This window comes from Dromiciops gliroides, chromosome 2, assembly GCF_019393635.1.
Source record: "Dromiciops gliroides isolate mDroGli1 chromosome 2, mDroGli1.pri, whole genome shotgun sequence".
NCBI lineage: Eukaryota > Metazoa > Chordata > Mammalia > Microbiotheria > Microbiotheriidae > Dromiciops > Dromiciops gliroides.
This window is the reverse complement of record NC_057862.1, coordinates 406,622,097-406,649,399: the sequence shown is the minus strand read 5'-3', so window position 1 is coordinate 406,649,399 and position 27,303 is coordinate 406,622,097. Positions and strand designations below refer to the sequence as shown.

General features: G+C 42.5%; 1 protein-coding gene across 1 annotated transcript in view; it reads right to left on the bottom strand.

Moving 5' to 3' along the window:
• The window catches only part of ZNF423 (zinc finger protein 423), a 443,545-nt gene that overhangs the window by 282,890 nt on the left and 133,352 nt on the right, over positions 1–27,303 (bottom strand). The window contains exon 3 of the mRNA XM_043989726.1: positions 5,806–6,006. Within this exon, the coding sequence (XP_043845661.1) occupies positions 5,806–6,006 (201 nt within the window). The remainder of the gene's footprint in view (positions 1–5,805; positions 6,007–27,303) is intronic.

Genomic DNA, 27,303 nt, shown 5'->3' with positions numbered 1-27,303 from the left:
TTAACTACATTTAGGAGAGGCAGTTTCTTCACTAGTGAGTTCCTAGCACTAAAGAGATCATAGGTCCAAGTCCCTATCTCTATCCTATATTACTAATAACAGTGACTTAGAATTAACATGTTAACAACTGTTCATACTTCTTTAGTTCTTTAAGGTTTCAAATGCACTATCTTCAACATCAGGTGAATATTTCCAAATAATTTTAGCATCATTTTCCAGAAGAGAAAGTTGAGGCCTGAGCAGATGGACTCAAGGTCACACAACCACTAAATGTCAGGGCCAGAATTCACACCCAGGGCTCCCCTCACTCAGAGACCAGTACTGAGCATACTACATCTCAGAATCTCCAAACAAACCAGCATGATCGCTAGCATTATCTTTCAAGTCAAGATTAGTGACTACTTTGTGATTTTTCAGGAAAGCAAAGTAGCAACTGAGGAAGACAAAAAATAGAGTTTCATGCAAATTGCCAAGTGCATCATGTTCATATCGCTACAACTTAGAGTAGAAAATTAGAGGTAGACACTCTCCCTGGTAGGTAATGACAAGGGAAGGTGTCTTTCTCTGGTTTCTGCTCAGAAAGCACCATCTGGTTAGAAGTGACCAAGTGCTTATAGCAATTCATATTCTCTTCTCCAAAACTTTGAGAGTTTCCAAATTATACTTTTTTGGGGTTACATTTTAACTTCCAAACTGTTTCCAAGTGTCCTTCACCCACATTTCTGTCACTGTTAGAAGTTTCTCACCCAGAGAGCAAGGTCACCAGGCATGGACAACCAATAGAGAAATAGTTACTGTTCTTTGGGTACAAGGTTGTAAGAGCAGCCAGGTGGTTCAGTGGACAAAGCACTGGCCCTGAATTTAAATGTGACCTAAGACATTTACTAGCTGTAAGACCCTGGGCAAATCACTTAACATCAACTGACTTAAACATCCAGGGCCATCTCTAGTCATCCTGATGTGTATCTTACCACTGGACCCAGATGGCTCTGGAGGAGAGAGTGAGGCTGGTGACTTTGCACAGCCCTCCCTCACTTAAAACCAATTCACTGCAAGTCATGACATCATCCTGATGTCATGGTCCTTTTCAAGAATGAAGGACAGGGGCAGCTAAATGGCACAATGGATAGAGTACCAGCCCTGGAGTCAGGAGGACCTGAGTTCAAATCCGACCTCAGACACTTGACACTTACTAGCTGTGTGACTCTGGGCAAGTTACTTTACCCTCTAGAATCAAACTCTGGGCCTCAGTTTCCTCATCTTAAAAATGAGAGGAGGGCCAGCAGTGGATAGAGCACCGGCCCTGGAATCAGGAGTACCTGAGTTCAAATCTGGCCTCAGACACTTAACACTTACTAGCTGTGTGACCCTGGGCAAGTCACTTAACCCCAACTGCCTCACTTAAAAAAAAAAGAAGAAGAAGAAGAATGAAGGACAGACAACAACAACAACACAACAACAACAAGGTTGTAAAAGATATGAGATGGAAGCCTAGGAAGCAAAGGAGACTGACCATATATTGCCAAGATCTTCTCTGAATTTCTGGGCAACACAAAGTAGCTTGTCATGGTCTGAATTGTTCACTTACATATCACTAGGACTTTCCTCTTTCTCTAGTGTGTTCACATCCATTATCTCATCAGTCCTCAGAAAGACTTTATCAGGCAGCCAAGGGATATTATCTCCATTTTGCAGATAAGAACTAGTCTCAGACAATGAAATTTAAGTCAACAAACATTAAGTGACTTGTCCAAGGTCGCATGTCTAGCATGTGGGTTTGGGATCCTATCTCCTGCCTCCTAATCCAGGATATTTTTCCGTAACTTCCCTACACTTGACTTCAGGTGAGCCAAGACTAGCATTGAGATATGACTTTAAGGTACACAAAGGGTTTTATCTACATTATCTCATTTGAAGTAAAGCCTCCTTCTAAAATAAGAATCATCCAGTAAATTTTTATTGCATGTCTGTCTACTGCCTCTTCCTCCCTTAACCCTTTGCCAAAGCCCAGGAATTGCTCAAATGATCATAGATTTAGAGTTCCAAGGGTCCTTAGCATTGATCTACTCAGTCCCCTCATTTTAAATCTGAGGAAAGTGAAGCTCAGAGACAGTTAGTGGCTTGTTCAGAGTCATTAGAATCATTGGGATGGGGGGGAGGGGGGGGACCAAGTCCCAAAAGGGTCTGATATCTTCATAACATTTGTTTTGCTTTGTTGAGGGGCAAGGAGGGTTAAGTGACTTGCTCAGGGTCACACAGCTAGTAAGGGTCAAGTGTCTGAGGCTGAATTTGAATTCAGGTCCTCCTGAATCCAGGGCCAGTGCTTTATCCACTGTGCCACCTAGCTGCCCCCCTTCATAACTTTTTGAAAATTAATTTTCTTTATTTCCTATGTATCTGAATATTTATAATATTATAAATTTAAAACAAAAAATAAAGGAGCTATTAAATATTGAAACCCTTCATAACTTCATGCCTTTTGGCCTACCCTGTAGAACTCGAACCCAAGTCTTCTTGACGCCAGGGTCAAACACTTTATCCTCTAAATGTTGCTACCCCGCAGCCTCTCTAAAGGAAGAGGGGCATTCGTTGTTAATGAGCCTTCAATTTAATTCAATAAAGGTTTGTCCAGTACCCACTATGTATAAGACACCCAGCTAGGGTAGGTGGGCAGAGCTGTTAAGACAAAACCAAAAACAGCTGCTCCCTTTAAGGAGCTTATCATCTCCTAGGATGAGGAGGCATGGGATGGGGAAAGGACCCTACATATATAATACCCTTACTGGCTAAACAAAAAATCATCAAGGAAAAGCTCACACCTAGGAGCACATTATCAGTCTGGTGTAGACCAACCCTGAATTGCAACAACTTAAACACACACACACACACACACACACACACACACACTCTCTCACTCCCACTCCCCCCCCCCAAAATTTACCCAACCTTTGGAATTTAAGAATCAAAGACCCAGGGGGAAAAATATCTCCGTGCATCTTCTGTCGGTGTCAAAGAAGCTGCTCCCAGACTAGGTTACACCTTTATCGCACTGTAATGAATTTCTAAGGGATCCTATTATGCAAGGCAGTTTACCCTACTCTTTTGAGGAATTTCTGCCTCCCTTCCAATACTCTCGAGTTTCAAGGCTATTCTAACTCCAACATCCCCACGGAAGTCATTAGTTAAGTCCTATTACAGCCCGAGGAAGAGTATTGGTAGATACTACCTGTATTGATCAAGACAGCTGGGGGGCGACACAAACAATGTTACTTTAGACTTGGGGACGAAATCCAAACTTGTCAATAAGGTAAACAGCAGCAATGGCTCTGCTAGATTGCCTGGAATGGAAAAGGCTCTGCTTTTCGGGTGACACTGACCCACACTCAAACAGTTTATCTACCATTTCTCATCTTCTGCAGAGACAACTCCCCCCCCCCAGCCACCACCGTGGAGTTCCCAAAGCCCAAAAGCCTAGGCTTTGTCATATGCCAGTGACAAAGGTCAAGGAAAGGAAAGGGGGGGAGGAGAGAATTAGAGGTAGCTGTGAATTATAGAATTTTTTTTTCAAAGAGAAGCAGTTTTGCTGCATTCAAAACCTCGAAGTAGGCTAACAAAGTGTTGCCTAATAGAGGTCCTAAAGGGACCTGGTTTAATGAATAGATAAGAATGATTTTTAATTAGGGCATCAATTGCATGGAAATAAATGAACACTTCCTTAAGGGCAGAACAACAGCTTGTTCTCTTAGCTTAACCAGCTCTACCTTTAATCTTACTTATGGTATTTATTCGGTTATCAGACCCTTTTCTCAAGAAAGGTATACTGAGCCCCAGAGTCCATAGACCTACTGCACTCTAGTTCCTGCTTTATCACTAACTAGCTCTGTGATCTCAGGTTGGATTAACTTTTTATGTGACATGGACCCCTTTAGCAGACTGACTCCCTTTCAGAAGAGTTTCTTTTTAAGAAGTGAAGGAGGGGCAGCTAGGTGGAGCAGTGGATAAAGCACCGGCCCTGGATTCAGGAGTACCTGAGTTCAAATCCAGCCTCAGACACTTGACACTTACTAGCTGTGTGACCCTGGGCAAGTCACTTAACCCCCCATTGCCCCACAAAAAAATAAAAAAGAAAATTAAAAAAAAAAAAAGAAGTGAAGGAAACGCTATCAGTTAATCATTAATGAAAATCAACATGTCTTTTTTTTTCCCTACCCAACTTCATGGCTCTTAGGTTTAGAATCATTGGTTTGGAGGGAGCCAAGTGGCGTAGTAGATAAAGCACCAGCCTTGGATTCAGGAGGACCTGAGTTCAAATCCAGTCTCAGACACTTGACACTTACTAGCTGTGTGACCCTGGGCAAGTCACTTAACCCTCACTGCCCCGCCAAAAAAAAAAGGAGGAAAGAATCATTGGATTAGATGAACTCTAAGTTCCCTCCTAGTTCAAAGAGTCTTGTGATTATAAAGGGAAATACCAGCCTAACTCTTATGTTGATTACTACAAATGAGAAATTATGAGTATGAATTAATGAGGTTTCTTTTCTGCTATGAAATGAGCTCCAGTTAGTCTGGAGTTAAAAAAAAGCTTTTTGGGTCTCATCTTGTTTCCCATCTCTCCCACAGCCAAGATGAGGAAACTGGTGCCCAGCTAGGACTATGGAGGGCAGGCATAGGATCATTCGAGGAAGAGGCTGAACAACCCTCCTATTCCCCACAAGAGACAAAACCAACAACAACAACTGACTTTCAAATTTCAAAGGTTGAACAGGTAAAGAGTTTAAGACATAAGAACTTGTGAAAAGAGAATATTCTGTCACCAAAACTCCAACCTCTGCAAAAAGTGAAGTCAACCCCAGCAGATTAAAAGTGACACTGTCTTGTTTAGACTTCATCATTACAATTTGGGCCTCGGCTATAAAGGTGTAGTATCAAATGAACAGAATAGATGCCACTTCAAAGAGTTCCCCTAGAATGAGGCGTGGAAGCCAGAACATGCTCTGCAAATCTCCTTCTACCTCTCCATAAATGATCAGGTTCCCATATCCACCAACATCACTGGGTTGGTTTGGGTAAACCCTATGAAACATCAACAATATCTCTGATATGGCATGAAAAAAGGGGGGAAAAAATCAGTCTGAAATTATTCCCTTCAATGCATGGGCACACTCAGCCTTCTCCAACAGGGTCGGCTAAATAGGGAAAAGAACCAGGGTCGACCTCTGTGAAGGCAGCAAACTCACCACTACTTTTCTCTACACAGAGAGTGAGCAAAGGGGAAGCAATGGAGGACAATCATTCATTACAATCTTGAATTTAAAAGGCTTATGTTTCTGCTAATCTGCTGTTCTACTAACTAGCCTGATGCTGCAGGTTAGCTCTTCCATGGAGTTTTCCACACTTATGCAATTTAACTTTGCACTAATCATCCCTTAATTACTGTACTTCCAAAATGGCTTTAAGAATTTTGGGAGCAAACATATGCCTATCCACACTTGTGCACTCAAACTCACACACACACACACACACACACACACACACACACACACAATATGTGCTATGAAGTTCTAGTTTTTTTGGTGGGGGGATCAAACCATAATTACTGTCAGCATGCCAACTGAAAAGCTGTTGCTTTTATTTTTAATTTTATTTAAAACGTGAACACAGGCTACCCAAGGCACCACAATAAAATTACATTAACTGTAAAATTACATTATTAATTCTTTAATCTCACTTGAGGCTTCAAGCTGTTGCTATGTCCAATTACCCATCTAACCACCTGTCAGAATCACGGCGCGGGTTTAACATTACCTCCAGGACAACGGTGGGCCCGGTGATCTGTCAGGTCCGCCAGTGACTCGAAGTCCTGCTGACAGTTATCGCAGGTGTAAATTGACTCATCCTCCATGTCTTCATCTTCCTCATTTCTCTCCTCTTGGCTCGTCACGCTGTTCCTGTCTTCCAGCGCCCGGCTGCCTTTCGTATCGTTCTCCTGCTCCCCTCCTAGGCCACCTGCCAACAGGAAGAATACACTCCACTGTCAGTCGCTGCGGTCTCGAGAAAGGTTTTTAAAAGGAATAGCCCCACATTTATTAAGATACATTTAATTACTTTACCTCCCACTTCCCATTATTCTTGACACCTCTCAGTATATTAATCTATGTGTTTTTTATGTCACGCAGTGCAATAATTCTCAACTGTATTCTTTAATTCTTAGTGTGAATCCTCCAGAGATACTTCCTTATCATCTTCCTTAGCATGTGGACAGCATGTGCGTGGTTAGCTCTCAGTTTTGCTGAAACTCGTTAGCATCTCACCACCCCAAACCCCATTTTTACTTGCAAACTCAAAACCCCACAAGCATCACTACTATTAACCATAATACCAAGGAAAGCTAATCAAAAAGGGCCGGCTTCTCCCCGTTATCCAAACACCCCTAATCTGTCACATCACTGAAAGCAGCACACACATTCCTTCATTTTCCTCCTCCAAGTACCTCCAAAACCACATTATTTTGTCCACAAACAGAGCCAATAGTCCTTTTTTACTGTGATGCCACACTCCGGGCTCCTACATGATACAAGGATGACATTATTCCCTGAAACTAGGCTTCAAGTTGGTTATAATGTCATTCCATGTTTCTGATAACCATGGCCATGTAAGTTCACAAATGAAAAAATTTAAAACAATAAGAACCAATTGCCTGAGAGCCATTAAAATAACAACAACAACCCACACCTGGTCATAGCCCTTTGGCCAAGCAATCACAAAGGAAATGATTAAGGAAAAAAATAAAATATGTGTACAGAAATGTTACTATTTACAACAGCAAAAAGCTGATTGATGATTGGTGAAAAGCTAACAATACAGTAGCATGTCAATGCAGTGTAAGACTAGATTGACTATCAAGGATACAATGGAAAATGGGGGAAATTTGGTATGAAATAAGGCAAAGTGAAAAGGATAGTTCCAAGAATTTCCTGGACGATAAATATGGTTTTTATTTCCTAACAGGAATACACAATCGCAAAGTACAGAAGAATTCATCATTCCACTCATTTTCCATGGATGCTTGGATGTTGCCACTTCTTTTTCAATGCGAAGGCTGATGAGGCACAGAATCAAAGAACTAGGGGCCCAGGGTAAGCTAGGTGGCGCAGTGGATAAAGCACCAGCCCTGGATTCAGGAGGACCTGAGTTCAAATCCGACCTCAGACACTTGACACTAACTAGCTGTGTGACCCTGGGCAAGTCACTTAACTAACCCCCCTTGCCCTGCAAAAAAAAAAAAAAAAAAGAACTAGGGGCCCTGCCAGCTCAGTGTACAGAATACAAGAACCTTGCCGTAGGTCCTAACTTAGAAGTTCAACCTACCGATGATGACAATGATGATGATGAGGTAAGATTTGCACAGCACTTTAAGGTTTTCTAATTAGCCCTTTACCTTCATTTTATACAACTCTGTTGTTATTATCCACTTTTTCAGATGAGGAAACTGAGGCCAATGAAGGTAGAGTATATGAGTAAGGATTCCGACCCAGGACCTTCTGACTCCAAGTTCACTGCACTTTCTCCCCTTTCACCCCAATGATGATGGTGATGTATATGATCTTCATTCAAATACTGCTTTATACTTTTGCAAATTATTTCATATCCATTATCTCATTTTGTATATTTGTAGAATCTTGGATACGAAAACTAGATGGAATCTCAAAAGACAATTCATCTTGGCACCTCCATTTTGAGGAAGAAAAGGCATTATTATCCCTATTTCACAAACAACATCATTAAGATAAACTGCTCAATATTATACCATTAGTGATGCAGTTGGAACAAGTTCTAGGTGTCCCGATTCTTAGACTGGTGATTTTTCCATGTGATTTGATCACCATGGGAGCTTGCCTAGTTGAATTTTGCTCAATGCTTCAACATTTCATGGTTCTAGAATTACATGAATCTAGACACTCCTTTCCCTGACTCTCTATACACCTTAATAGAGTCTTGAATTGCTGTGGCCAAAAGAAAGAAAAAAGCATTATCTGGTGACCAACCTTCTTTGAAGTGCTCGGAGATTTGTTAGGTTACTCCTCAGATAACAGACACACCATTTGTTCTACCTGAAATCTTTTAAACTTGGCAGGACTTTTCAGAACTTGGGCTTTATTGACTTAACCTTTCAAGGGCTCAGGGACATATCTCTTGCCTCCACCACGAGGAACCAGAGGAGTTAGACTTAGGTGGATGAGTTTACATCATATTAAGAGATGAAAAGGAACTATCGTTGTCTCAACAAGGCCTTGCAAATCAAAATGTACAATGTTCTCACTATCTTTCCCCGATGACACTTCTTCCAGGCCAGGAATTACCATAATTAGCTTGGATGAAGAGAGAATTCATTACTGGGGAGGGGCTGTGTGGGAAAGAGCAATGCATGCTGCCCAGTGCCATGGATGTGAAGATGTGTCTAAGGCAGCATGGAACAGTGAAGGGAACATCTTTCCCATTAGAAGTTCCTGATCTGGGGTTCATGGACCCCCAAGTGGATAAATTTCCAGAAGTTCATGACCTTGGATGGAAGAAAAATTGCATCTTTATTTTCACTAACCTCTAACTGAAACTGATCATTCCTTTGATTATTTAAAAATATAATTCTAAAAAAAGAGTCCAGCAGCTATAGAGGTCCAAGACATACAAAAAGGTTAAGAGCCTCTTTATTTATTTATTTTTTTTAGTGAGGCAATTGGGGTTAAGTGACTTGCCCAGGGTCACACAGCTAGTAAATGTTAAGTGTCCAAGGCCGGATTTGAACTCAGGTACTCCTGACTCCAGGGCCAGTGCTCTATCCACTGTGCCACCTAGCTGCCCCCAAGAGCCTCTTTATTAGATGATCTGAAGTTGAAGTCTAGTCCTAGCATTTACTATCTGGGTAACCATGGACAAGGCTCTCTGCTTCTCTCAACCTCAGTTTCTCATTCATAAATTGGGAATAAAACCATCTTTACTACCTGCTCCACAGAAATGTTGTGAGAAAAGCACTTTGTAAACCTTCAGGTGTAGAGGAAATGTGAGTTACTCCTAGTAGCGGTCTTATTCTGTAGACAGGTATCAAAACACAAGTGTTTGGGGCAGCTACGTGGCACACTGAATAGAGCACCGGCCCTGGAGTCAGGAGGACCTGAGTTCAAATCCGGCCTCAGACACTTAACACTTACTAGCTGGGTGACCCTCAGCAAGTCACTTAACCCTAATTGCCTCACTAAAAAAAAAATTAAAATTAAAAAAAAAAAAACACAACTACTAGACCAAAGAAATAAATGATAGCTAGAGAAGGAAATGGGCAGCTAAGTGGCACAGTGGCTGGAGTCAGGAAAGCTCATCTTCATGAGTTCAAATCTGGCCTCAGATATTTACTATGTGACCCTGGGCAAGTCATTTCAACTCGTTTGCCTCAGTTTCCTCATCTGTCAAATGACCTGGAAAAGAAAATAGCAAATCACTCCAGTATCTTTGCCAAGAATACCCCAAATGGGGTCACAAAGAGTCAGACCTACCTGAAAAAAGACTGAACAACAAAGAATAAGAAAGGATCATAGGCTTAGCTATAGCCAGAAGAAATCTTAGATATCTAGTTGAAAATCTTGTCTAACTTCTTCATTTTCCCAATTTTATACATAAAGAAACTGAGACCCAAAGAGTTTGGTGACTTCTCCAAGGTCACACAGGTAATAATGGCAGAGTTGGGATTTGAACCCAGGCCCTCTGCTGCCAAAGCCAGGGTTGTTTCCACTGTAGCACAAAGCCTCCAGGGTAGATGTGAAAATGCCATCGATTCAAGATAACAAACTACAGTCAATAAATACTTCAATTTAGATATATAATGCTATTAGGGTTCTATTACTCCCCACCATAGAAGACACACACTTCTAAGACCCCTCTCCCCATCCGGACCCCACAAATGCAGATCAGTGCCTACAAAATACTGCTGTAGCCTTCCATCAATGGTGCACACGTAGCGTGACACACAAGTGGAACAGGGCTCCAGCCATAAAAATCAATGTTTCCATTTGTGGTCTATCATAACATCTCTCTTCTTGCCAATTAGGTGATGGACAATTCTAAGGTTATTTTATCATCACAACACACCAACCCCCCTGCCATGTAGAACTTCCATTAAAAGCCAGGGAAGTACATCCATCTCAGGAAATCTGATCAGTTGCCATCACAATAGCAAGGAATATAAGGCAGGGTAACAAGAAATATCATTCCTGAGTCCTTCGATATTATCAGTCACCTCACAACTATGGTTTTATATAGTAAAGTGCCTGTCTCTGAAATTCCAAGTTTACAATCTCTTCCCTTAATAAAAAAAAAAAATGTATTGTAGGAGGAAGGGGGTGGGGTATGACCATAATTCTGACTTCATTGACTACCCTGACTCACCCTATAATAAGTTACATTCAGGGCTACCCTGTTTCTGCTTTACTTAACACATAATTTAATCAACATATTTAAATTATCCCTTTTATTCTTGGATGGTTATTGGCGCCACTTTCTACCCTTGTCTAATCCTATACTGGAGCCACAATCCTTACGATGCATTTGATCTCTTTAAATCCAGCACATCCTGTCGAGCTGATAGTTAATAAATCAGAGTGTCAATTCACTGGTTTTATACGGCAAAAGCCCATAAAGTGGTCCAAGAATATAAATCCATTTTAGAGAACTGTCACCTATTCCCTGGGCTCCCTGCTAATGGGAATCAACGTGGTCTGCTAGAATGGGGTAGAGCAAAGGGCTGAAAGTGTCCTGTGGGGAAAGGTCTCATTCAAGTCACCCAGGAATCCATTGAGAAATAGATGGTCCAGATTTCAACTGGCCCTTTACATAGCGTTAAAAATTCAGCTAGCAGTTTGTTTAACCATATTTCTTTCCCAGAAGAGGGGATTCTATTGGGCAAAGAAGAACACACTGGGAAACTGCAGTGATATATGTGTGTATATGTGTGTTTATGTGTATTGTATATATGTGTATAAAAAATACAGACATATTTTTTAAATGAAAATCTTTCACCAACACTCTTTCCTGGCATAGTAAAGTGAGCATATTGAATATAATTTAACCTTTTACTAATGACTCTAAGTTACTATTACAAACATTTATAGCTGTAAATGTTGACAGTATAAGACACAGATGGCTGAAGGAAAACTGATCTTGGGAGACCCTATCACAGCCATGTATTTGTTTCTTTTTTTTTCCAAGAATAAAAAATATATATACATTTATACACACATATATATATATGTACTTATATATTTTTGTTCCTCATAAATAGCATTCAGAAATTTAAATGTGTGTGGGGGATAGAAAGATACATTTAACTTTTTTAAAATTCCACTAGAAATAGAAGCTGATGATCATCAGTCGTACCCTCCCCCCCAGTATCCTCTCCTGCCTCAACCTCAAATGATGCCCCCAGGAAGGAAATGGACAAATAAAACATGACTCCTCCCATCCACTCCCCCCCCCCAAAAAAAAGGACATTAAGATTTGAAAACTTGGGGCAGTTAGGTGGTGCAGTGGATAGAGCACCGGCCCTGGAGTCAGGAGTACCTGAGTTCAAATCCGGCCTCAGACACTTAACACTTACTAGCTGTGTGACTCTGGGCAAGTCACTTAACCCCAATTGCCTCACTAAAAAAAAAAAAAAAAAGATTTGAAAACTTTAAGAACAATAATACCTCATGGCTACACTTCAGTTCAACTGTCCACATTACAGTCGTCTTTCCAACCTATACTTCCTTTGGCTGAGAACAAATAAGGTCCCAATAGTTGGGTAACAGGTGGGGAAGACCTTGATTAAAAGGTGGAACTTGAACTGAGCCTTGAATGGAGAGACAGAGGTGAAAGAAAAACACATCATGGGCATGGGGAACAGACTACACAAAGGCACAAAGACAGGAGATGGAAAGTGATCCATGAGAAACAATAGAGGGAAATTGGGCTAAAATGTAGAGTGTGAAGGAGAATAATGTATAGTAAGCCTGTGTGATGTTTAAAATCTAAATTGTGGTCACCTTAAATTAGAAGCTTTAGCACCAGTCCTTGGGCATTAAACATTTATTAAAGCATACAGATATTCCCATGGAGTTCAGAAAGTTAAGAAAAAGCCTATGTAGCCTAGAGTTCCAGCCTGGTTGGGTTCTTCTTGAAGTCCTCCTCCACGAGCCTGCTTTAATCAGGAACTCTCTCTAGCAAACTGATTGTGGAAGCTTTTTGTAGGTCTGGAACAGAGGCGGTCCTTACACACTGCTTCAAGCTGATTGGTTGGCATCATCCAAATCCATTGGTTCTGAAGATGTTCTCAAGGTGTGATTACAATCCAGTTAACTTGAAGTAGGCTAATCAGCAGTTAATCACTCTCACTTGATTCAATCAGTCTAGATTAATCTCCAGGTGGGTCTTTGAGTATCTGCTAAATCTCATTATTTCATCACACCTGGAAAGGTAGGCTGTAGCCAGATTGTGATGGGTTTCAAATGCCAAATGGAGGGCTTTGTATTTTATCGCAGAGGCAATAGGGAGCCACTGGAGTGCTTTGAGCATGGGAGTGACTTGGTCAAACCTCGGCTTTAGTATAGGCATTCTGGCAGCCGAGTAGAAGATGAAATGAAGAGGGAAGAGACTAGTAGGCTATTGTAATAGTCCAAGTGAGAGGTGATGAGGAATTGAATTAGAGTAGCAGCTGTGTGAGTAGAGAGAAAAAACAGATGTGAGAAGTACAGTGTAGAGATAGAATCAATGAGATTTGGCAACTGAATAGATATGAGAGGATAAGAAACAGACAAAACTGGAAAAGGATGCTGAGATTTTGAAACTGGGCAACCAGTGGTACCCTCAAGAAAAGGTTGTTCAATAAAAGAGTTCAGAAGGGGTGTGGGGGAAAGGTTTTTTTGTTTGTTTGTTTTGGTGAGACAATTGGGGTTAAGTGACTTGCCCAGGGTCACACAGCTAGTAAGTGTTAAGTGTCTGAGGCCGAATTTTAACTCAGGCCCTCCTGAATCCAGGGCCAGTGCTCTATCCACTGTGCTACCTAGCTGCCCCAGAAAGGGTTTTTTTGGGGGGGGGTTTTGGTATTTTTTTTAATGTAATGAGTTTGAGCTGCCTATGGGACATCCAGTTGGAAATGCCCACTAGGCATTTAGTGAAGTTGGTCCAGGAAAGAGAATAGCTCTAAATCTATACAGATGAGAAACATTTGTATATAGATGATAGTTGAACACAAGGGAGCAGGTGAGATCACCATGAGAGAGAGTGTAGAGGGAAGTGAGAAGAGACCAAAACAAAGCTTTTGGGTTAATCCACTTAGGGGGCAGGATCATGGATGATGAACCAGCAAATGAGACCGAGGAGAGCCAGAGAGGTAGAAGAAGCAAGAGAGAGTAGTGTCCTGAGAACCAAGACAGGACAGGGAGTATCCAACAGAACAGAGGGATCAATGGCATCAAAAGCCATCGAGATCATGGAGCATGAGAATGGAGAAGATACCTGGAATTGGCAGCTGGTGACCAAAAAGGGCAGTTTCTATTACCCCATCTCCGAATGGCTGAAGCAGAGGTAGACGTTAACCCCACCCTGGTCTCCAAAACCTGCCTCCAGCTGCAGGCATTGGTCCCTGCCATCATGAGCAAGATCAGCCATTTTGCATTAAACGCTACTACCTCTGAACCTTGATACTGGCGCCAAGGTGAATTAGAGAATGGCAGAAAATATAACGGAGCCCCACTTGGTTTGGTATTCCTGATGCCTAACCCTGGACCTAAGCCTATCTCTGGTTCCTGAGTCCTTTCCTGAGGCCTGCCTCATGTTTCCAGCATGGTGACCCTTGGGATTTTTGTGATCCTGAAATGGAATCAGACCCTGATGTACTCTCTGGTTTCCTAGAAGGGAAACTTGTAGCTTGATGATACCCAGGGGGCAGGTTGTGACAGTTGTCAGGAAAGAAGTCAACAGAACTTTGGGTCCTCTGGTATTTGGCCCGTCAGTCAGTCAGTCAAAAACATTTCTTAAGCACCCGGTATGTGCCACAGTTACTGTACTGAGTGCTGGAATGCAAAGAAAACCCAAAGACAGCCCCTGCTCTCAAGGAGCCCCAAGTTTACTGTAAATCCCAACCTGACTAGGACCAGGAGTCAATAGGAAGGAAGCATGTCACAAGAAGTAGTGACACACTAGATGGGGAGTCAGGATGTGTTCGGATCTGGGTTGTGCCATAGCTATTTGCAATTGCGGGAGAGGTCATTTCCCATTTTGGACCCAAGTTTTCCCATCTATAGAAATCAGAGGGTCATATTACATGACAGAATTAGAAAATCTCAGAACCAGAAGAAGCCCCAGGGCTGGTCTCTTCTGATGACTTTGTGATCAGAAATTTCCGCTACTATGTCCTTGACAATGAGTCATTAAGCCTCTGCTTGGGGAGTGGGAGTGACAGGAAGATCGCTACTTTTCAATGGTGGTCCCTTACACTTTGGGGAAGCTCTTATTATTAGGAAATTGGGAAGTTTTCCCTTTCATGGAATCTTTCCAGTTCTATAATCTATATACATAAATCATAATTCTAAACTGATGCTGAAATAGTCCTGAAAAGCCTGCTTTCTCTCACAATATTTTTTCTTTTCTTGCCCTCTCTCCAGCCACCCCCCTCCAACATCACCTTAAAGTCCCTCAAAAGATTTTCTTAGCTGAGGACTTAGTTGAAAGCTCCTCCTCACACTATCACCCTGGGTCACAGTACAGTTTGCCCTGTACTAGTTACAGTTCTGCCTGTCACTATCCTCCCCTACAGAATAAGCAGGGAATATGCTATCTTTCTACCAAAGATAACTAATTGAGGATGAGATGGCCCTAGAAGTATGTCAGAGGAACTCTTGAAAGACCACACCATGTGCTACTGTTAGCTTACATTTATAGGCCATTTTATACACATAGTCTCATTTGGAGTCAGAATATCTGAGTTTGAATCCCAGCTCATTATACCTAAAGTAATTTAAACCCTTAAGAACTTAGTTTCCTTATATGTACAAGGGTGGGTTTGGACTATATAACCACTGAGGTCCCTTCTAACTCTAAATCTGAAATCCTACAATCCTATGAACAACTGGGAGGTAGCTAATAGAAGTATTATGCCAGGGGGCAGCTAGGTGGCGCAGTGGATAGAACACCAGCCCTGGAGTCAGGAGGACCTGAGTTCAAATTTGACCTCAGATACTTGACAGGTACTAGCTATGTGACCCTGGGTAAGTCACTTAATCCCAACTGCCTCACCAAAAAAAGAAAGGAAGGAAGGAAGGAAGGAAATTGAATGGAAATGGAAAAAAAAAAAGTATTATGCCCATTTTACAGATGAGGCCATTAAGATTCAAATAAGTGACTTGTTCCCATGATCACATAGATGGCAAGTGTTAGAGGTGGGATTTGAAACCACAACTCATGACTCCAAGTCTAATATTCTTTCTAATGTACTACATCTTTAATAAAAAGGGGAGGGAGGAGAACTACATAGAAAGAATTGAGGAAGTTGCTGTGGTGGGTTAACCTCCCCCCCCCCCCATAGCTGATAGATTAAGCTTATGGATATGAGTTCTAATGGGCCAGACCTGGTGTCTGGAAGACCTGACCTGGTCTCAGACACTTACTAGCTGTGTGACCCTGGGCAAGTCACTTAACTCTTTTTGCTTCAGTTTCCTCGTCTGTAAAATGAGCTAGAGAAGGGCATTTCAGTATTGTTGCCAAGAAAATCCCAAATGGGGTCCCAGAAGATTGGACATGACTGAAATGACTGAATTATAACAACAAATGTGAGCTCTCAGTATTTTTGTGGAAGAAATAGAAATTCTTCTAACCACACCTCCTTTCTATGGCCCTCTCTAGTTACTGTCCAGGATCAATGATACTCACTCCCCACAAAGTACAGAACCCCAGGGCATCTTAGGGAGAGGAGTAACCTTGGCTGAAAGAAAGGAAATTTGGGAGGAGTAAGGGGGAAAGAAAAGTCAGGTGTGTAATTCTTGCCTTTTATTTGAAAAACCATAGATTTTTTTTTCCCCACTTGAACACTCATAACTACCTTTTGCTTTTATCAAACTGATTAAATCCCAGTGCTATCCCAAATGGAATCAATTCAGCAACCACACTTATTTCAAGGCGCCCAGACTAAAGTAGAGCCAGAGGCTGTTTAGAGGGAAAGCCTGGCTTTGGGAGAAGAGAGATCAGAGTCTGGGCGTGTATAGATACAGCAACAGACTATTTCCTCATTTGCAAAATGAGGAGGAGTTGGGCTAAGACCTCAGAGGTCCTCTAGTTCTGGGATAGTATGACTAACAAAACAATTATCAGGTGACTCTATCCTAAGTCACCCATCCCTTTGAGGCAGCAGAGATCACTGGAGAAGGAGGGAGTGATGACTGTTTAAAAACAAAAACTAACACCCAGCTCTCAACTCAGAAGAGATCGAAAAATCCTATCTGCTAAAGGGTAAAAGGAATAAGTATTAAGGGATCTTGTGACCAATAAGGAGAAAAACTCTCTTTCCATGAAGAGAAAGTATAAAATAGAGAGAACAGAAGAGCTGAGGCCAACTTAAGGCAAATTAATAGGAGTCAAAGACTGTGAGCAAGAAATTTCCCACCTTCTAAATTAGATTTCTCCCATTCACCCATTCAAAGCTGATGAGATTCTCTCATTGCTCAGGTCCACAAACCAAGAGGGGGGAGTATACCTACTAAGCAGCTCTTTAAATTCTTGGCATGAGTGCCCCAGACAGTATTTTCCTCAGTAAGAATCAAATTAAAAAAGGGGGCACCCAGCTGACTTCGTTACCAGCATGGGGTATTTCCAGAGAGAAGTGGGCAGTGATGGGATTCTCAGAGCAGAGAGGGTACACATCTTCATATAACTGGGGCAAAGGTAATCCCCATCTTCACTGCCAGTCCCCCTTGCATACCATCCTCTCCTAGGCTCAGTAGGGTACTATTTGCCACTCCCCAACTCAGGCCATAAAAGATGCATGCCCAGTTCACTAGTTTTCATGGGGGTAGAGTAAATATGTCTCCATATTACCCAGTAGACAATCCCCTAGAAAGTGAATGTCTATCCTTTTCAAATTCTTGTCCATCCTTTTCTCTGATTCCAATTCTGGTATTCTTTCCATTCTACTACATTCTATGCTAAGTGGCAAAGGAATGAGGACAAGTGCTATTCAATAAGAACTCATAGGATTTGTATCTAGATAGTATCTCAAAGATCATTTAGTCTATCATTTCCTTTTCACAAAGAAACAAACCGAGGTCAACAGATAGAAAAGTAAACTGATTTAAGTGACTTGAAGGGAAGGGAGAAAAATTAGAACAGAATAAGGGAAGAGTAAGAGTATTCTCATTTTATGTAATTTGTGTAGGAGACAATAAGTAGTCTGGTTGGGACAGAAGTTTTATGTATGAGAATGCTGGGAAGAGATTAGAGAGGTAGGTCAGGACCTCATTATGGAGTGCTCTGAATGCTAGGCTAAGGCATTCCAGCACTTCACAAGACAGCTAGCCATTATCCATCCACCAAGTCAAACATAGACAAGAGTCCAATTTAGCAGAACACCACTCCAATGAGCAGGACCACTTGATAAACAATGAATTCCAGGCAAGCTCAGAGCTATGAACAAGAGCAAGGGTTCAGCACTGAGAGGACCACAGATTAACACTGACACACTGTTACCAAGCAACACAGGGGTACACTAGCATAACAAGGCAGAAACTGCATGAAAAAAGTCAACACAAGGAAGCCAATTGAGTTGATAGTGAACTGTTGAAATAAGGGAGATTGCAAATTAATTCTACATACACATATAGAATACTTCCTCTCGGTCTATAGGCAGACTCAGAATCAAAGCTTCAGATCCATGCACTGGGGTCCCTAACAGCAACTTCTTAAGTCACTGAAGGGAAAAAATAGCGCCTGACCACTAAAAACAACTAAATCTTCCTAGGGAATATGCCATCTTTTGATTTGGGCTATACCTATATACACTAAGCACCGAAAGAAAGGCCAGATGTTTTTTAAAAAATTTTTCCCTGGAGCATTTTTTAAATTGAGAATATTTGGCCATCCTAACAGCCCAAACATATCTTACACATTTCCACTGGCAGCACATTCCCATGGGAGATGGTTGGAGGAAACATTATCACAAAGCACTGATATCCTGCCCACCCCAAGTCAAACACTGGTTTCAGCCACAACTATGTTTCCACTTGGGACACCCTTGCTAGAGAAGGAATTGTCTTTAGCCAACCAGTACTATTAGACTTGGTCAGACAGACCTAAACAAAACGTTTGCCAGAATATATGTGGATCTGAAGAAAAGAAGGAGCTGTAGTCTGGTCTATATGCTTGCCAGTATATATTAGACACTATAGCAGAATCTTCTGCACCTTGAAAATGTGCTTTGTTCCAGCCCCAAATTTAGAAATTCAGTTATTTTTTATCATAAGGTTTAAAATATTTGTAGTACAATGCAGAAAGGTAACATTTAACCCTCGTGACCTAAATGATCCCATAGGCCAGTGCTGTCAAATTCAAATAGAAACAGGGCCACTAAATCCTACTAAAACCCAAGGATCCCCGTAGATTGCATATTCACTTAGAAAATGACATTAGAAAATTAACAATATCTACGTTACATTGTACTTTTATTTATTTTGTTAAATACTTCCCAATCACAGTTTCATTTGGTTTTGAGGGCAACAGCAGCAGGCTGGACATCTCTACCCTAAGACAGTAGGGCTATCATAATATCACATAATTTGTGAACCCCATTGTTGTTGTTGTTTGTCCTTCGTTCTCAAAGAAGACCCTGACATCAAGAAGTGATGTCATGGGGGCAGCTAGATGGTGCAGTGGATAGAGCACCGGCCCTGGACTCAGGAGTACCTGAGTTCAAATCTGGCCTCAGACACTTAACACTTACTAGCTGTGTGACCCTGGGCAAGTCACTTAACCCCAATTGCCCCACAAAAAAAAAAAAAAAGAAGTGATGTCATGGCTTGCCCTGAATTGGATTTAAGTGAGGAAGGGCTATGCAAGGTCACCAACCTCACTCTCCCCTCCAGAGCCATCTGGGTCCAGTTGGCAAGATATACATCAGGATGACTGGAGATGGCCCCAGATGTTTAAGGCAATTGGGGTTAAGTGATTTGCCCAGCCAGGGTCACACAGCTAGTAAGTGTCTGAGGTGAAATTTGAACTCAGGTCCTCCTGACTCTGGGGCCAGTGCTTTATCCACTGTACCACCTAAAACCCCATTGTACTTCTCATGTAAAGAAGAAACTCTAGGCAAGTTGTCCACTTGCCTTCCCACACCCTTGGACAAAATTCCAAGTTTACCATTAACAAGCAGTCAAATCAGTGCATCTAAACACTGCTGCATGAACCAGGTTGCAGGCACCCACCCAGCCATCATCCTCCCACCAAAAACCCCTCTCTATAAATTCTCTGTTCCTATTGATGGTGTCCCCTGGGGCCTTGTCATTCAGATTTGAAATCCTGAAGTCATCTCTAACTCCTCCCCCTGTTCCTCACCCCAAACATCCAATCAGTAACTAAGTCATGACAATTCAATCTCCATGACATCTCTTCTTATCTATCCCTCCATCTCCACTCCCACTGCAATCGCCCAAACTCTGGACCTTTTCTTTTCTCACCTAAATTACTGAAATAGTGTATTAACTGGTCTTCTCTATTTCCTCTCCAATGCATCCTTCCTAGTGTACCATTCTACTCATGTCCCTCCTGTGCCTAAAAACACTCAGTGACTATGAAATAAAGTATAAACTCCTGATTTGACATTAAAGGACACAATCCAGCCCCAACCCACCTATCCACACTTATCTCATCTCACTTACCTTCTGGCCAAACCAAACTTCTCAACCCACCTGATTCTCATCTCTATGGGAAATGTTTACAACATTCCCTGCATCTGGAATGGTCACTCCTATCCCCAACTGTTGAAGTCTATCCCTTTCCTCGAGGAGAAGGGAAGAGAATAAATACGTATTAAGCACTTTCTGCGTACCAGGCACTGGGCTAAGCCCTTTAGAAACATGATCTCATCTGATCTTCACAACAGTGCTAATATTATCCCCAGTTTACAATTGAGGAAGCCAAATCGAACAGAGGTTAAGTGACTTGCCTAGGGTCATGTCACTGGTAGGTGACCGAGTCACATTTGAATTCAGGTCTTCCAGACTCGCCATCCAGCACTCTATTCACTGTGTCACCTAGCTGCCTCTAGACCCCAATGATATCTTTTCACATCTTCCATGAAAACTCCTTTGAACCCCCAGGTAAAAAACTAGCTATCTCACTTTCCTCGGATCCTCCCTCGCTCTTTGCTTAGACCTCTGCTTTGCACCTAAAAATTATTTATGTACGTGTTTTTCTCCAGTTGAAAGCAGTCTGTCTCTGGACAGCCTAAAATATTCCCTTGCACACAACAAGTACTTAATAATTGTTAAATTGATGGATAAACCATATAGGCAGACAGAAAGCATATAATGTGGTCCTGACTATGAGGACAAAGGACTGGGCTTAACTTCTGAGCTCACTGGTTCAATTCATTCTAATCCAAAAAATATTTATTAAGCACCTACTATGTACACTGTGCTAGACACTGGGGATATAATAATGAAAGGAAAATAGTCCCTCACCTCAAGGAGTTTACATTCTACTGAAGAGAAACAACATGTTTACAGAAAAATAAAATGCACACAATCATTTATTGTGGGGTGGGGGGGGGAGAGAATCAGCAACTGTGGGAATCAAGAAAAGGTTCATTTGGCGGGGAACACATGAGCTAAGCCTTAAATGAAGAGAGGGATTCCCAGAGTCACAAAACCTTCCAGGGGAATGGGTCAGAAGTCACAAGAGAACCCTGACAGAGCCCTTGCTCAAATATATGGTGCAGAAACAGGCTAAATACCTAGCAACATGCAATCAGACTTGAAAGATTGTAACCAGATTGTAGCTTCCATTCCAGACAGGAAAGCAATGCTCAGTGGACTGTCCCCACCCAGCAACTCTCCCCCATACACACACACACAAGCTCAAGTACCCACAAGACATCTGCATACATGTCTGTTAAGGGAGTCAAAGGAACCTTCTTCGCATGTAGATAAAGGAAACAGGCCAGATCTCTGCAGGTTTCACTTTCATTGGCGGCCTGATTCGCCTATTCCCATCTCCATCCCAGATGGCTGAAATAGGGCCCTGCACCAGGTGACCTCTCAAAGTTCCTGCTGCCAGGCCTGGCATTATATGCCCATTTCACACTGTCAACTCCCCTAAAGGCAAGGACCACATCCAGCCTCCTGGTTCTAAATTCATTATATTGTAACATCCTTGTTCCTGACCAAAAAGAAGAGAGGAAAGAAAAGGGGGCAACATGGGGGAGGAGAGTTTGATAGAAAGAAGGGAGGTAAGAGAAGGAGGAGGAGGAAGAGGGGAGAGAGAGAGAGAGAGAAAGAGAGAGAGAGAGAGAGAATCCTAATACAAAAAATTCTTTGGTCCAGCATGTAGTTAATGGTGTTGGCTTCCCAAGCCTTACAACTTAATAAAATTGATCTCGCTGCAGCACTGTAATGAAGAACAGTAGGATAAAGCTACCCTCGAACCATGAAAATTGTATAGTGTTACCTCCTTGTGACCTCCTAAGGCTGCGGCCATTCCACCCTCTCCAAGCTGTCCTTTGTCTAATCCTGACAGCAGCCTGGATAGAGGAGATGGCGGACAGGGAACCACGTCTGGGGGAAAGTTGTAGGTTGGGAGGGGGCGGGGGAGTTGCTGGGGTTTTTTCCTTTTCCCAGTGTAGAAAGGACAGAAGGGGAGGGATACTTGGAACCCTGGAATGCCTTCCCCACACAATAAATCATGCTAACCAAGATGCATGCAGAGTCCCTCTCCTAATTGCACCCCAGACCTGCAGTAGAGGAGGAGAGGGAGGTCATTAGGCATGCAAATGACCAGTGACTAATGTCGCTGAGCCCAGGGAAGAGAAAGGAAGAGATACTCGATATATTTCCCAATAGCCTATGTTTCAAAGGGTCCCCAAACTTAACAGGCAGCCAGTCTCTGGCCACCTGAACGACTGTTCCAGTGTATTCTGTTTAAGTCAAGAACAAAGGACGGACAAGAAGCCATGAGCCACACTGGGGCAGGGCACCCAGGCAAACCAAACCCCCACCTTTCCAGCTTGCCTGGGAGCCCAGCAATCATGGAGGCTTTAGCTCCTTTCACGTACACCTCCGTGGCTTCCCTGAGCAGCAGTCCTGGTGTAGCATTCCCCTTCAGAGGCCTAATTCAAAGATGCACACCCACCACCCACCCATTTCTCTTCCCCCAGTCAATGAAAGGGAACCAGGAAGAAATCTGCCACCTTTCCCTCCAGTCACTGCATTTCCCATGAATGGGGAGATCGTGGAAAATCTTTAAAAATTAACAAGTTCCTAGGGCATGGAGAAAGACTGGTAAGTGGCTGTATTTCAGGGAATACTGAAGTGGTGTCTCGAGAAAAGAAAGCATGTCTGATGGAGTGTTTTTCACCATTTTGTTACTACTATGGGAGAAGCAAAATGGTAACTCATCAGGCTTCCAGAAATAAGGCCTTGCTCAAATATTACATGCACAGCCTGGTAAGGGAAAAGGAGAGGCCCTTCTCTAACTCATCCCCACCCCAAGAATTAATACAAACAGAATAACCTCACCATACACTACAAAGATCTCTCTCTCTCTCTCTCTCTCTCTCTCCCCTAACCCCCAAAAAGGTTTGGGGGAGATGTTTTTTGGTCCAATAATAGCCCCCAGAAACTTTGATTTAGGAGTCAGAAGTCAGGCCAGAGATGACAATCATTGAACCCATAGGATCGTCACACCACGAGTTCTTTGTGGGGCTGTCCAGTAGTATGAAGTCAGCAATTCCCGCCTGCTAGTTCTGTATCTTCTAGATTGTTCTGGATTTGAATGGGGAGCCACCTGTAGACTCAAACAGCCTGGCTTGAAACCTCTCCATTTCCCGTCAGCTTTTGTGTGACACACTCCAGGATAGAAAGAAAAAAAGAAGAAGAAAAAAGAAAAGAAAAGAAAATCTTCTCTGCTCACTAACCAAGATACATTTATAACCAGTGATGAGTACACAGCAAAGAATCTAAAAAGGGAAGAGTGGTTAAGATTAAGCTGGGACCAGTGGCCAAGTGTGCATATAGGAGCAAGACCACCCCCTCCCTGCCCCCTGCCCCAAAACCTGGGTTCTGTTGTTGGTCCCTCTGCTTGGCCAGGCCTGGATATATGCGGGTGTGCACAGTGGAACACACACACACACACACACACACACACACACACATCTTGAAACCTTTGCTTCCTTGAATTACAACCTGCTTGGGATGTCCTTTAGTCAACATGAAGCAAAAGCCTTTTATTAAATGCTGCTAATTTTTTTTATTGATCACACTGTGAGTCATTTCATTTTCCATTATGGCGAACATCTCCTATTGGGGGGCTCTAGGATTAAGTTTCTTACTCAGTCTCAAGCAACATGTCCCTTTCAATCAGTTCTTGGTCCCATTATTGCAGAAGAACTAGAAAGCAGTTTCTTTGTGCTACTGTTGCCTCCACCCCCACCTCCCCTTTCAAAGTTTCCTTGTGGAAAGGTTATTAAACTTGGAATAAATATACATACAGAAAATGCCAAGGAAATGCTGCCCCGTCTCTAACCAATTTTAGCATTAGCTTTTATAATTTTTTTAGGTTGATTTTTCACAGAAAGACTGCTCATAATTATTGCTCATGCTCTCCCAAAACACTTATGTTACTAAAGTGTGAAATGTCTTCTAACACAAAGACAGATCTCTGGGAAGTAATTACAGAAATGCATTCAGGGGCAATAACACTATATTAACTGTCAGTGGCATACATCTTCTGAAAAGGCACTTGTTATGAAGGAGTTATTTGTGTAGCCGTTGTCGACGGCATCGCGGGCAAGCAAAGACTGAAAGAATACATTAAACGCCGAAACATCAGCTCCCTCATCAAGGGTCAAATTATGTTTAAATCATTACCTTGAAGTCAAGCAAACTCTTACCTGACTGTCTATTGTAAAGACATTTCTGAGACACGCTCCAGCCCAATGTGGTCTCCCTGTCTGCGCTCTGGTGCAATTACCCGGAGTCTCTAAAGAATTCTGCCAGGAGAGCTTGTCACAATAGGGAGAGCCGAGGATGCAGGGTGTCTATTAAACGCTAACTCATGTCACCAAACAGAATTTCCAAGAATTATAAATTGCAAAATTGCCTCCTGGCTGACCCCCACACATTAAGAGGATCCCGGAGCATTATGGAGCATAGCTCAAGGATGGGCATCAAAGGCAGGCACCAGAGGAAAGGGTTTCTTTGCTAGGTTGCCTTTTGAATTGATCTGAACTGAGCGGGGGGGGGGGGGGGGGGGGGGGGGGGGGGGACAGATCCACCTCTTCCTCCCCACAATCACCCCTGCCCCGTACAGTCTGCTTGGGGCTCAGTGCCCCAGCAGCTATCATTTTGAGTTCCATCCAGTGACATCTCTGGCAGTCAAATGCCAGAAAACAGAAGTTGTCAATAGATGAATTAATGAAGGGGAGAAAGCACAGCGGGAGTGCACAGAAGGCTCCTAAGTGCTAGACTAATTTTCACAAAGGGAACCTCTATTTCCCCATCTCTGAAATGGGCCTAGCCACATTCACCATCATGCTGTGAAGTTTTCTGAGCATAGAGGACTTAGAAGAAGTTGGTGTCTCCAACTCCCCCTTGGAAGACTCTTGTTTCCAAAGAGGGCCTAGTACTTTCTACAATCTCTCCAGCAGAATAAAAAGGGGTGTCTTAATGTATTGACAATCAAAGAACTCATCTGCCCTGGAAAATACCAGCTCAAAAGACCCCAGCAGCAACTCTGGCAAAGTCATTTCATAGTTCTCTTCTCGCTTGCAGGCCCTAAGAGCACGTCTCAGGGGTAAGGAAACCTCCGGTTCAGCTCTATGAGTGGAAGGTAGACTTACAATGCCTACCTCCAGAGGCCAGCGGCTTAATTTACAGGTGCCAATGAAATGTCCTGAGACAAAGCTGGGACACAGACAGAGAAAGGAAGGGCACAACTGTCCAGGAGGGGATTGGGGGCTAACAACAGGTTGAGTCCCAAAGAGTGAGTTAGGGCTTGGAAGGGCCAGGTGGGTTATTCACAAATTAGGAGGATCATAGCTCAGTCTAAGGAACCACATGAGAGGAAACGGGGAGCAGTGGAAAGTATGCTGGGGAGTTGGAATAGATGATCTTCAAGGTACCTTTCAGCCCTAAATCTGTTACCTTATGAACAACATAAGGGTCTGGGATGACAGAGAGTTAGAAACAGCAGCATTAGCACTACTCAAACAAACACTGGTGCCAGGGCAGATTGGTTGGAATTCTACTTATTTTCTGCTCTCAGCTCTGTGCAGAGAGCTTGGACTTACAGGTGTGTATCTGCAGCCAGAGTAGCATGGATCCCACCTGTTCCCTGATTAAGGCAGAGGTAGATTTTTAAGCCTTCCAGGAGGTTCTAATAAGAATGTAATCTGACCAAATGACCCTCAGCCTCTAACACTACTGCTGAAAGGCAGGGCTTCCTGAGTTATATCGGGATGGAAGGCTGGTGTTGGCATATCCTATGGCTCTTAAATGTTCTACACAGTGTGGGTGTCCAATAAACGTCAAGGAATAGCAATGATAAAAATAAATAATAAGTGAAGTGCGTCTAGACCTTTACTGTGTCATAGACACCTTCTGGCAATCTGATGAAGCCTTCTCAGAATAATGTTTCTAAATGCATAAGATAAAAAATAAAGAATTACAAAGGAAACCAATTATATTAAAATAAAATGTAGTTTTTTTCCCAACTAAGATCACGGACACACTGAAATCTAGATTCCTCGGGATAGTCTATGGAGCAGAGGTTAAGAACCACATTCTAGACAAGACTTTGATAATTTAGAGATCCCAAAGTATTTTATTGAAATCTGCAAGTTAGAAAGTTTATTTAACATAAACACACATACATTCTCTCTCTTCTCTTTCTCTATCTCCATCTCTCTATCCCCCTCCCCCTCTCTCCATTTCTTTGTCTCTCTTGTTCTCTATCCGCTATATTCTGTCTCTCCCTCCCTCCTCTCCCTTTCCATCTCCCTCCCTCTCTCTGTCTCTGTATCTGTCTCTCTGTCTGTCTCTCCCTCTCTGTCTCTGTCTCTGTCTCTCTCTCTCTCACACCTCTCAACCACCACGTTCAGAGTCAAGAAGACATGGTCCATATTCAAACACATACTAGTTGTGTGACTCTGGCCAAGTGACTTAACTTTTCAATGGCTCATGTAACTCTCTAAAACTAGACATTTGAGAGCAGGTGCTGGCCTTCTTTCTGAAAGGGAGTTCTCTACAGGGACCATAATTCCCACCCTGCCTACTTCACAAAGTCATTGGGAGGAAATTGCTTTGCAAACCTTAATGCATCACAGAAATGTGAGTTCGTCTAATAGCCATCTTTAACAAATGGTCATCCAGAAATAAGTCTGGTGACAAGGGGGTTCACAAATTTAGGAGTCAGCCCATTCCATTCTTGAACATCTCTAGTTAGAAAGTTCAATGGAATCAAAATCTGCCTCTGTTTAACTTCCACCCACTAATTTCAGCTCTGCTCCATGATGACAGATTAAATGTTCTTCCTCTTCTATGTGATTTTTGGAATATTTAAGGACCTATGTCTCTTCCGCAGACTTTTCTCCTGCAAGTTTTATCCTTCGGCATTTAAACTGTTCTTTTCACACCATGCCTTATAGATTATTCTATTCATCCATCCCCCCCTCCCCCACTGACTTAAATTTGCAGTGTCCCTCCTAAACCATGGTACCCACAAATGAACCCAATGTTCCACATGTGGTCTGGCCATAATGGAGTACAGTGAGCTAACTACTTCTTATGATGAGAAGTTATGCTAATGTCACATCTGTCTGTCACAGAACTGGGAGGGACCTTAGAGGTCATCAAGTCCAATATCAGCCTAAATAAGAATCACTTCTATATGTGGCCCTCTAGCCTCCACTGGATAACTATCAATGGAAAGAAACCCACTGTTTCCATTCCACTTTTGAATAGCTCTAGTTATTAGGAAGTGCCTTGTCATATGGCAGTAAGAAATCTGTTTCTCTGCCCCTCC